The sequence below is a fragment of the Pithys albifrons genome, chromosome 6, assembly GCF_047495875.1.
Source record: "Pithys albifrons albifrons isolate INPA30051 chromosome 6, PitAlb_v1, whole genome shotgun sequence".
NCBI lineage: Eukaryota > Metazoa > Chordata > Aves > Passeriformes > Thamnophilidae > Pithys > Pithys albifrons.
Window position 1 is genome coordinate 51,958,797 of NC_092463.1, and position 13,104 is coordinate 51,971,900.

The 13,104-nt window shown below is 35.7% G+C and overlaps 1 protein-coding gene across 1 annotated transcript in view; it reads left to right on the forward strand.

The window, feature by feature from the left end:
- Positions 1-13,104, forward strand: part of SOX6 (SRY-box transcription factor 6) — a 262,705-nt gene that overhangs the window by 43,704 nt on the left and 205,897 nt on the right. The window contains exon 4 of the mRNA XM_071558897.1: positions 1,761-1,971. Within this exon, the coding sequence (XP_071414998.1) occupies positions 1,761-1,971 (211 nt within the window). The remainder of the gene's footprint in view (positions 1-1,760; positions 1,972-13,104) is intronic.

Below are 13,104 nucleotides of genomic sequence, written 5' to 3' on the forward strand. Positions count from 1 at the left end.
CCCTCTTAAGTCTTCTATATGGTTCATTTTATCTATATTTTAATTGTAGATTATTTACAAACTAATTCAGAATCAGAGAAGACTGTGATGATGGGGCACTGCTACTGCTGGGGTGTAATAGTGTCTTCCATTTCCCAGTCTTAGTGAATAACTATTTTGCAATGTCACGATAGCAAGTGCTGTCTTCTCCTTCACTGACTGTAACAGTGTTGTGCTGATCACTTACAGGTGTGCTTGATGACAACATGTCACCACCACCTTCCGCTCAGTCCACAGCCTGAGTTACTGTGCTTGCTCATTGTTGGTGTTGCTCCTTCTGTTCCGTTACACAGCTACTACTTAATCTGTTCCAGACTGAAGCAAAAATTTATGTCATATGTTGTTACTAATGGTTAATGCTTTCTAGCCTTTCTTCAGATCTTGCTTCACCCAAGGCATTTCCCAGCACAAGTTTCTTCAATACTCTGTACATGGATATTTTCAGCTCATAAAGTAGTAGGAATATTATTGTTATGGGGAATATTGTGCATTGGGAGAATGATTTTTGGCAACACTATTAATTTGTCTCTTAATTTTTGAATGCATTGCTGCTATTATTAGTCTTTCAAGAAAATCTGTTTCATGGAACCTAATATACATGATGACGTTTCTAGGCTTACCATAAATGAATAAAAAATTAATAGTTTTTTTAGCCCAAGTGTTTAGCACTCCTAGCTTGACATTTTTAAAAATTAAAATTGAAGAATATTTTTGGAAATGGAATTGTAAGAAAATTCATGTGGTTGAGTTTTTGAGGACAAATTGAAGAATTTGTTCTCTTTTCAGCTAAAATTGTGATAACAGAGATACAGTGAACATTGCATCTATTGTTGAGAGTGTGGGAAGTCTGAGCCAGAGAAGTTCAGGAAGGGCAACAACACAATACTAAGGAGAACTGACATTGTTTGTTGCTTTTTGATGCCTTTTTTTTTGTTGTTGTTCTTCTTGTTGTTCAAATATGCACTATCTATTGCCAAAGGAGATTAACCCTTTTTACTTCTACGCAATTGAATGTATAACACCTGTAATACACGTAGTCTCCATACCTATGTGTTGGCATACGTGACTTGTTTTGTTATAAACTCATTTCCTTGCTCATTTTTGTCCATTCTAGCCTCAAAGTAATACCTCCCTCTGTATATTAGAAGCATTATGACCTTCATTCCTGAAGAGAAAGCTTTAATTTAAAGAGGAGTGAATGAGCATGGGTAGACACATACCATGCCTTATTTAATTGTGAACTAGATTCCTGCTCTTCAGTCATTGTTGGCCTAACTCTTTCTCTAGTTTTAAAGTTATGTTGTTTTCCATTACTTGAGGATTTATCCAGGAATAATTTATCTTTGTCTGTGCTTTCTCTCTTAGTAGAAATATCCTTACTTAAAACACTGAAGAAAACTGTAAAAGCTTAATACATTCATTGTCAAAAAGAGCTGAAATGGCTTGTTCTTGACAAGGAAAATCCTTGATGAAGATGATGAAGATGACATGAAGTATGATCATGAGAAGCATGGGAGAACTGGGCTTAAGGACAAAAGAGCCCTTGTAAAGCACTGAAACCAAGAAATTAAATTCATAATGCTCATTTTAGAAACAAAAGGATAAATGTAGACTTGTTAGTATTGCAGACAAATAAATAGTGCTTTCAGCTTTTACCAGTCTGAGATCCTTTTGCCATAAGAGAATAGCCTATGTTTTCACACTGTTTTGTCTCTTTACAGGAGTCAGAGAGTAATAAGTTATGTTCCCTATATTCCTTCCGAAATACCTCTACCTCACCAAACAAGGCCGACGAAGGAGGTCGTGACCGCAGTGAGCTAATGACCAGTGTTAATTTTGGAACGCCAGAACGCCGCAAAGGCAGCCTAGCAGATGTGGTGGACACACTGAAGCAGAAGAAATTAGAAGAAATGACCAGGACTGAGCAAGAAGGTACGTGTTGGAAAAGACATACAGAGTTTTCCTACACCCAAATCCTATAATTTTTATAGCATAAAGGATCTGTTGGGTATCAAGAGCCGTAAAATTGCATAATTGGCAAAGTCTAGGTTAAAGTTATTCATAGGTTTCCATGGCAGTGGCAGTTTGAGATCCTTTAGGGATTTTAGACATATGCCAGTTTTTAAAACTTTTTAAGTTGTCTTGTTTGTGAGTCAAAGCAAGACTGTTGGATTAGCTGAAAACTCAACTCTTACTTGAGAGTTTATAATGAATTATTAACTGGTTGTAATGTTGCATGGGATATTCTTTAATGGTATTTGTTCTTTTCTTCCTTTAAAGCATAAATATTGTTTATTTTAAACAATAAGAATGAATAAAACATGAACTGGTTTGTTTTGCCTTAGAAATTCTTGTCTTTTGTCACCTGAATGACCCAGTAGCTGTAACTAGGAGAATAGGAAACAGTTTTAAGTGTAAAAGTATATAGTTCTGATATACATAGCTAGAATTGTGGAGGAAGAAAGCTTTCTTTTTTTTCTCTATTTACAGTCTGCTCGGATATCATTACAAGTATTAAAACAGAGATAGAAATGAGAACAAGTCTTTGGGTGCTGAGGCAGTTTATGCATTTAGTCCTTATTCAGATACTTTCATCAACTTTGCTAAGATTTTGACCATGGTAGGAACTAAACAGAATTGGAGAGTGAGTTTAGCTGTGTATGTGTGCACAGGATCAGAGCCTACAATGGAAATTTCTCCCCATGTCAAGTAGAATGAAGTCTTGCTTGGTTCTGCAACAATCTCTTCTAGTCTGTAAGCTCATACACGAGTTTGAATCAGGGAAGTTTTCAGAGCAGGAGGCTCTGAAATAGATAAACAGGTTTGGAGGCATCTGTGCGACTTCTCTTAGTTATTTTACCAGTGTTGTTTTGTGGCATTAAAAGTAACCCAAGAACAATATCTGTGATGTAGTAAAGCCACAAGGCAGTAGAACTTTATGATCCATTTTTTTTTTCTTTTCTGAAATATGAATATGTACAGAGTTAGTTTGACTCCTCAGTTTCCTGGTGTGGTCATAATGCACTTCAAACAGCGCACTTCAGGTTCTCTGGCCTCCATGTAACAATGCAGATTTCAATTAAAAGTCAAATTGATACAATAATATGCTTAAATATGGGATAAAATTATGTAGGGATGGATGTACTTTCAAATTTCTTGGCATAAGTGTTAAATGCCAACACATAGATAAATGTGTTCTATAGGTGGCCTTTCTGAAGCTGGTGAAACATCTCTAAAGAGAGAATGTCCCAGATTCTTTACTACCATCTGTCTGTTTTCAGCTGTAAAGATCACTCTTTTAAAAATTGCTTTCTTAGTTTTGATGGTTAGACTGGAAAAACTATTTTAAATATTACTTTGGCAGAGTTGGTTTTAGAGTCAGTAACAGTCATTCAACACTCCATGCTAATCAAAGGTCTTGGCTCATACTTTTCTGTGGGAGTATAGAAGTTGTTGTTGATTATAGTGACACCACAGCTAAGACTATTATTCCAGGAGTGTACTGAATGATGTGCTAATAAAAATGTGCATCAAAAAGTTTAAATATAGTATCTTACTGTATGGATTCAGGCATTTAATAGCTTATTTTTTGTATGAATTCTCAAGAATTTTCTACACTTCGTCTGTATTAGTATACACTAGTTGTTTTAAGAGAGGTATGTGCTCAGCAGGGAGATCCCTCTCACTGAGTTGGAACCTTCCATGCTATAGGTGATCTTTAAGATCCCTACAACCCAGGCCATTCTGTGATGATTTTAAAATTCTTTGTTAAATTCTTTTCAATTCATTCAGAAGTTTCTGTAGAAAAAATTTTACTTACCTTTAACAGAAAATAATGACCTGATACCATATAAACTGACTGATACCACATAAACTAACATAGAAAAATCATTAGCAAAGGTTGTGAATTCTTTAGGATGTTACACTTAGAATGTTCAATGTTTTTAAATTTCTGCGTAGATCAAGAATACCAAAAGTCTTATAACAGATTTGAATACCTATTTCGGTATTCAGAGGTTTCTCTGAATCAAAAAGAAGTAAACTCTTCATACTTCAATTAACATAAAATAATGTTTTTAAAATTATTACTGTTACAGGACTCTGAACTTTATTTTAACTCTGTGCATTCAGTTGGAGAAATAGGATCTGAGATTATGAAATTGTTTTGCCATCTGAGAGTGTCTCTTAAACAACCTAATTAATAGCCTGATCACGCACATACCATACATGACACTCTTTAACACCTACCATTTTAAATATGTTTCTATGCAGTTTTTTTCTTAAAATGGTACACAACCAATGCAGCTGAGAAGTTCTTTGTGTACTAAGTCCTGATCTGTCACAAAATTGCTTACCCAAATTAAAAAACACCTGATGATTTTTTGGTAAACGGAGAAGATATTATATATTGCTTTAATGAATGGAATGGGGAAAAGATGTGTTTCTACTGTGTACTATTGTGTGGGATTTTAAGATTTGCATGTCTCCTTTAAAAAAATTAATAGTTCATGTGAGCCTCTTTTATAGGGATGACCTCCATAACAATTGATGTAGCTGTGGGATTTGGGCTAACATACAGTCATATGTCAAGTTAATTGTAGACTTAGAAGTGGAGTAAAGAATTCAAACATTCCAGTCATGAGATGTAACCCACACACAAGCACAGCAAAAAGTCTCTTTTAATATTGTGATATAGTCCCTTTCTGGTGCATCTATAGGATTTGAATTTGAGTAACACAAGTTGCTGGGCTCAAATACTTAAATACTTGGTGTACTTTCAGATATTAGGTGTCTGTTATGCTTGTATATACTACGTGTCATCTCCATCGTACCTCATAACATTGGAAAAGAAATATATGCTGAATGACTTTATCATGTCTAAATAGATATATTTAATCAGTCCTTTGGCTTCTGAAAACAAGTTGTCTGATGAGAATTTCATCTGAGCAGCTGTGACTGAGGAGGTCAACAGGCATTGCCTAAGAGAATATGGCCCAGCTGGCTAAATCTGGTTGTTGTAGTGATTTAAATGGTCAAGTGCTGCTTGTAATCCAGGACCGTCTGTTTGTAAAGGGAAGAGTGAGTGCTTCAGCATAATGTACAGCTGTTTTAATCTCTCTTTAATAATAGTGCTTCAGCCAGTGTCACATCTTGTGTATAGTACTGGGAACATGAGCACCACATACAGGAAGGTATATAACTTAGGCATGTTTTTAGCATTATTTATAGACTGAACAAAGTTTACCAGCATCACAGAATAAACATTTTTTTGGCTTCAAGATCCAGTATTTGCTTTATTTTCCCCGTACACTAAGACATTCTTGTTCCTTAATTTGTAGTTATTTGGAAATAAGAAAATTGATGAGAATATCGCAATTGAAAAAAAGAATGCTGCAAATATTTGGCGTTAATTTGAGTATGTAAAGACTTTGCTGACATGTGTTCTCATAAGACAGAAGAGGTCAGAAATGAACAGGTGTCTAATTTAATCAACAACACTAGACTCCATGGCCTCTTGGATAACTTTAATATATTTGTCTTAGTTTTTCTATGAGCAGAAGAAATGTTTTACTGGCTTTTTCCTTTGGAGGTATCCTCCCATACAATCAAGTATTAAACCTCTTTACAGCTCAAATGAAGAGTTCATGTTAGATAGTGTGGTATAACTGCTTCTTTTCCTTTCTATCACCCTTCACTGAAAGACTTCTCCTTTTTAATATTGCTTATATTACTTTTGTGGGACAGATTTACAGCCTGGGCTGCCTGAATTCTAGGCTGAAAATTGGCTTCCAGACAACTATCCTACTGTACTTCATCATAGGCCTCTAGGAGCAATAATTAGTAGTACATATCTTGTCTGTAGCTAGGAGAGCAGATTTCCCCCTTTCAGATCTGGAATGCTAGGTTGGCAGGTCAGCTGGCACTTCTGAGCTGGAAACTGGGCATGTCATTTCTGCTAAGTGCTAAGCCCTCATTACTCAGGGCCTGGATTCCTAATTCACTTTTGACCTTGATTCTGAGCAATGTATACAGTATCATTTTTCAACCAAGTTCAGTTCACAATTCTAGCACAAGCTTTTTATAAAGTGCTTCCCATTCTTGTATCCTCCTTGAAGACCATAGTTGAACATTCAGAGATCAAAGATTTTTAGGTATGCATGTTGAAATAATGAACATCTATATAAAGAGTAGTATATTCATAAATTTCCGTCTATTCTCTGTCATGTGCACCTGCTTTTACTCTCTCTCTATGGGTAGATATATGTAACTCATAGTGATATGTAATACGTCTAAAGGTATCTAAATTAAAAATTAAGGATTCACACGTATTATTAATTTTATATGCAGTAAGGAAAATCTTACTTGGTAATCACACTCAGTAGTAGTGGTTTTTCTGATTCTGTGTTCTGTTATTTCTTTTTGCTCTAACTTCATTAGTTAATAATAATAGAACGCTTTCTGTTATATTGGCTTAAAATAGGTTAACACTTCCCCTGTAAACTTTTCTATCGTTCCAGTAAGGACAGTATGCTCAAGTATTACACACAAAAATATGTACATATTTCCTGTTAATTTCATTAGAAAGTAAGGAAACTTAAACTTTTGCATACTATGTTTGATAAGTGGACCATTTTGATTATAATTTTGTGCAGATTTGGGGCTTTTGTTTGTTGGTTTGATTTTTTTGTTTCTTATTGAGGTTTTGGTTGTGTTTTTTGTTATTTTGGTTTGGGGTTCTTTTTTTAACAGAATCTGTGTGTGCTGTATTATATGAAATGAATGGAGAGTTTCCATTTTGTATTCTTTATTTCATGCCTACCACAGCTGAGAGCACAGAGTGTTAAGACATATACACTTGTTTTTTAGGATAGTTTTTAGCATAACCTTTGTGGACAGTACATGTCAGAAGTTGCCTTTTGTGGATCAGTCTTAGGAGTGAACTATTGACCATCTGCAGCCAGTGAATATTTTTAAATGTTTTGCAGAATTTTTACAGAGATTTAATTCAAGTTGTCTGTCTTAGAGTCTGCTGTGCCCACATTTTCCACTGGCGAAGGCATCATCCCAGGATGTCATAATACATTTGGCATTTATAGACCTTTTATAGACCCCTGTTCTTTATTCTCCATTTTTTTTTATGACTGCGGCTATTTTGTTTTGTTTCAAGGCTTTAAGTATGGTACTGGATTTTGGAATTAGGATTATCCAAAGCAATAGTTCAAAATGAGTTAATACTACTGTTTCCTCTTTTTTTGTTTTTTTTAAATCTATTGAATTTGCAAATAATAGCTGGCAGTCCTCTCAGCTAGAAACAAGACCTTTGGATATTAAAATATCCACACTCTTCAAAATCCTTTCATCACCTTGAAAAACTTTGTCTTATCTGCTAGGCACCACTTTCATTGTGTTGCCCTTTTCTTCTTAAAAATCACTTTCTCTAAGCAAATTCAGAATCAGTTAAGTATATAGTTAATTTAATACTTATCTTTTATTTGCTTTTTGTTAGAAGCTGTATATAGTGACATTTAAGATGAGGAATTTTGTTATAAACTCCAAATATGCTTCCAAAATAAAAACACAAAAGCCACAAAGTCCACACAATGAATAAATAACTCCAATCAAGTTAATGGAGAGATAGGAAGAACATTTTCTAAAATCACTGTTTGCTTCAAATACTTACTTCTTTACTAAATAATTAAATACAACTTACTACTTCTCTATTTTTTAAAAAATCCAATTATCTTGGTAAAATCACAATGGTCACTCTTTTTCTTGCAATATATGCTGCTTTTTTAGAAAAGAAGATATTCTATTTATAGAAGTTTTCTAGATCATAACATTTGTAAGAATTCATCTGTTGACGTGTACTGTAAATTCCAGTGTCTTCATATGTTAAATGAAAGTAATTTAGGGTTTTTTAGGAAAATTACCATAAAGAAAATGTTTTTTAGGGTTATTTTTCTGGTAACTAAAGGTTGCAGACTATTTTAATTCTATCTGTTATATTTGATTTTTCTATCAAAAATTCATTCTCTTAAAGAATTTCTTTTAATGAAATTTAGAATGTAACACTTGTTTAAAATGTTTGTTGTTGGTTGGTTGGTTTTTTGTTTTGTTTTTTTTTCCCCCCCCCAATTGCAGACCTAGTCTATGTGATCATACTTTATCCGGTCATTAATATTTTGCCTAATGTTTTTAATTATAATTCTAGGTTTGTGAGAATTTATGCGTTTTTGATCCTTTGCTTTCTTATCTTAAGTCTTTCAGAGTACTTTCAGAGTTTTTTAATTAAATGCTATCTCACAATAAGAAAACTGGCACATATCATCTTTCCACCTTATCTTTGTATTTGTTATCCGGCTGCCTACGCTGCAGTCTTAGTGTTGTTGCATTTGAGCATCTAGTCATTACTGAAAGCTTCTGTGTTGATATAGTAATTTTTCAGTACTTTTCAATATGTCTTATGGTACATTTAAAATCTTCCCTTCAGTTTTCTTTGTTCTGAAACTTATTCATGGCGCACAATGGGGAATAGTACAGACTTTTACACAGATATCATGCCTCCCTGACATCCGATCCCGTCAGATCTTGGAAGCTAAGCAGGGTCAGCCCTGGATTAGTACTTGGATGGGAGACCTCCTGGGAAATGCTGGGTGCTGTAGGTTCTAGTCCTGAGGACTTCACTGGCACCGTCCAAGCTCGCTCGGCCGTGGCAGATGAACCTCAGGACTTAAACGGTGGGGCCAGTTCTGCGCACGCTGAGCCTCACCTAAAATCCACTGCGCAGGCTGGAAGGGCACACCCACGTGGGGACAGCCCTTCCCACATCTTTGTTCGCGAAGCCGAGCCACACACACACACACACACACACGTAGAATGAGATCTATAGGAATAAGCTGCTAGATTATGTAGGCCACCTGTTTTGCTAAAAGATTTTCATGTCCCTTCCATTCTTAGTTCTTATTTGGGATCATCATCAAGAATCTGGTTAGTCTGCTGGTAGCCATGTGATAACCTGTCAGGCAAAAATACACCTTGGTTACTTATGAGATAGTTACCTAGGTGTAGGATCCATGGGAGGTTATGGAGCTTCTACTTGTCTTGAGGTTCAGTCTCCCAATGCAGATTGTTGCTCTGTACCTCTACAAAATTGCTGCTTCTCTAAGTAAACGGAGTTGATCACCTTGAATCCTGATGGGGGGAAGAGTCTGAAATTCAGGACTCAATTCTGAAGATAGGAACATTCATTCTAGCTATGATAATTTATTTTTGTGTAGATACTTGCTTTCACCATTTTGAGATGCATACATTACATTGAAGAAATGTCTTTATTCAACCCAAAATATTTCAAATGAGTAAAATCCTTTTCATTAGAACAAATGGGCCTTTGTCCTTCTCTCATTTTTGCTGAACTTGAGCTGTAGACTGGGACAGATTATACTGGAAAGGGCTGAAGTCTTCTCAATGACAGCATCTACTGACCATTTCAACCAGTCAACCAGTTCCTCACCAGTGACTGTGTTTTCCAATATCTTACCTTCAGGGATCATCTGATCTTCTTTAATCCCACTGTACTCCTTTTATTATATGATAAATTGTGTCCATACTTTCATTTTATATAATTTTCTGCACTCTGCTCCTCTACACTTTTGTCTCCTTTTTAAACATGGTAAAACATATGTCATCTATACACTGTTTGTGTGATATTAGTCTTGTGAAAACCTTATTAAAAAAAGCATATCTAAAAAGCCAGCTTTTTCCTAAGGGCAGTAAGAAAGGCAACCTCAGTGTGAATAGGTACAACCAACACTGAGCTCGGTGGTAAAGAATGTAAGTGAGGAAATAACTGTAAAAATATGGGGAGTTGCTATAGTTGCATGGTATTGGCAGCAGAAACTTAAATTCCAACTTCTTTGGTTTCTGATATACTGTGACACAAACAATGTTATGACCTGATCATGCTTTAAAATGGCAATTGAAATACATGTTGTAGTCATCAGGTTAATAATATGGACTAGACTGCAATACTTCCCTTCCTAAAATTGCTAATGTAAATATAAAAATGCAAGAGAAAAATAGGGCTCAAACAGGGCTGGTCTTGTATGCCATTGTATTTTTCAAGTTCTGTAGGGTGAATGTCCTCAGACTTCTTTGATGATGAACTTTAGTTTTAGTTGGTTTTATTTGCTTTGCCATTCCTGCTGGTTTGCAATAGGGCCTAAAAGTGCTTTAAGTGCTTATGACTGGGGTAATGAATGAAAATATCTTTCCAGCACTGAGAGTATTGCATTAGGCTGAATAGCCACCTTACTTGTAAAAGCACTATTAGAGAGGGGCAACTGTAAGTAAGGATAACGATTTGTGTCCAGTGCTTATTTACTGAAAATTGTAAATGTATTATTTATTGAGAGCTCTCCAGACAGTGCTTGTCAGAATAAAAATGTCAACTCTAAGCAAAATGTTATAATACATAATAAAAATGCTAGGTACACACTTTGGAGATACAGCTAATTAGATCTGCTTTTCTTAAAGAAATGACAGTAAAAAAGTTCAGCAGCATATACATTTTAAATGCTGATATATTCCTTATTTTTCTAGAGAGTATTTGGTTTAGATACCTTATCATTATTTAAAAATAATTTTGACAACTTTATTTGGTTGCCACAAGAGACACAGAGGTACTTGTTGCCTGACTGCACGAGGCAGTTGCATGCTCAGGCTGTCTTTTTCATCTAATGGAGAAAGTAGCTACTCTCACCTCTGTGTTTTAGTCTGAAACTCCAAGATGCCACTTCTTTCCTGAGGGAAACCTGCCTCCAACTGAAGCAACAAACAGTTATTAAGATTAGTCTTCAGCCATGCTAATTAACTCTAAACAAATATTATGTTAAGGAGCCTAAATCCATTCAACATCACTGTTACTTTTGTATATCATTAAATATCAGTAGGAATTAGGAAGGGGGGGGGAGAAGTAGTTAATATTAGTTAATATTACTTTATTTAAGTATTTTGTAGGCATTTTTATTTCCCCTGAAAGTTACAATGAGAAGAATTTGAGCTTAAAAGAATTTGGAAATCTGCTAGAGTGTTTTTTAGTGTGAAGAAGGGAATTGGCTTTTGAATTTATCCTTTTTACAAAGAACTGCTCAGTTCAGCATCATAAAATTTCGGATGTCATTATCAAAAGCAGCTTTCTTCTTTCAAGTATGTCAGCCAATATGAGAAAGAGCCTTATGCTGTTTATTTTACTGACAATATACCTGTATTCTCCTGCACTCAGTTTGCTGTCAGTTCCACAGAATCACAGAAACACAAATTGGCTGAGGTGGGAGGGTATTGCTTGCAATATTTGGTCCAAGACCTCTGCACAGAGCAGGATTGCATAAACAGGATGTTCAGAGACATATCCCACCAGTTTTTGTGTATCTCCAAGAATGGAAACCCTTCAACCTGTTCAGTGTTTGCTCATCCTTACAATAAGAAAGGTTTTTCTTAAGTTTCAAGGGAATTTTCTGTATTTCCGTTTGTTTCCTTTGCCTCTGGGCCTTTCATTGGGCACAACTGAGAAGAGCATGGATCTGTCTTCTTTACTCCTGCCATCAGATATTTATATATTATCCCCTGGAGCCTGTTCTTTTCCAGTCTAAACATTCCTGATGCTCTCAGCCCCTCTTCATATGAGAGATGCTCCAGTCAGTTGGTTGCCTTGTGGCTCATTCCTGGAGTCCCTCCAGTATGCTCATGTCTTTCTTGAACTGGGGAGCCCAGAAGTAGACACAGCACCCAAAGTGTGGTCTCAAATACATTTTATTTTAAAGCCACTAGTTCTGCACTGCAGGACTGAGCTGGTACCCTTAAATCCAAGAGGGGCTTTATCATGAACTTCAGTGGTGTATGTTCAAGCCCTGCCTGAGTCCTATTCATCTGCATAGTTTTGGTTTTAGCCCTGTGTGTGCTCTCACTTCCCTTTATGTAGCTGATCAGCCCCAAGTGAAAACCAAGAACAAAAACATAATTCTGTGTTCTTAACTACATATTTCTGTGCTTCATAAATGTATTTTGGATTGTGAGGAATCCTAATTCCTATTGGTAGACATGGTTCCTTCTAATTTATTAATTGACATGTTGATCTCTAAAATGAAGCAAGAGTTAATGGTTGTTAATGTGTCAAAATCCTCCCTCTTCTGTCTTGCTTTAGTAAGCTAAAGAAGTTGTGTTTTTGTAAGGTTCAGACTGTGATATTCCTGAAAAAAAAGTGCAACAGTCCTTGTTAAATATAGTCTTGAGGGCAAGTACTGTGTAAACATCTGCAGAGAGCTCCTGTTAGCATTGCTCTGTCCTGACTAGCAGTGCTCACTCTGTTGCAGTCTTGGGTCGGTCTTTAACATGGGCTGCCAATCAGTAAAGCTGTGCCAAAATGTCTTGTTCTACAGCCTAGCATTTTGGAATGTATCTAATAGCTGTTTTCCTTTATTAATCATAACATATTTTTAGTTTTACTTACATAGGTGCCCAGAGTTCCTGGGCACAGTGCCCTATGTATGAATGGCTGTTTATTTTCATCTTCCTTTTTGTTAACTGCTTTACTTAATGCCTTACATAACCATTTGCCATATTTCGACATGAAACTATAATGCACTGCTGCCTGCTCACATTTCTTAAAGAACCTGATGTTACATCACCCTTTGTGGTAAATCATGATCTTCACTGAACCCAAAAAACCCCAACTTGAATACTTTTCTCTCCTTAATTTGTTTGAAAATGTTGAAACAAGCAGGTTCTTTCACTCATCTGGAAGAACTCTGAATCCTACAGCCTAGAGAGCCTGCAGTGGCACCAAAACTCTCTACTAAATTTCTTAGTCTAACACCACCTTAAGAATGAATTCTGTTTGCATTTATAGCTATGTTGTATGTGTTATGGGATATGCATGAGGACAGGATTTGGTTCTTCATACTCTATCTTAAAATTTACCTGCATATTCAATATTTAGAACAGCTCTGCTTCTCAGTGTAAGTCTTAGCAGTTCTTATCATATCTTAAATATGTAGCAAGCAGATTACT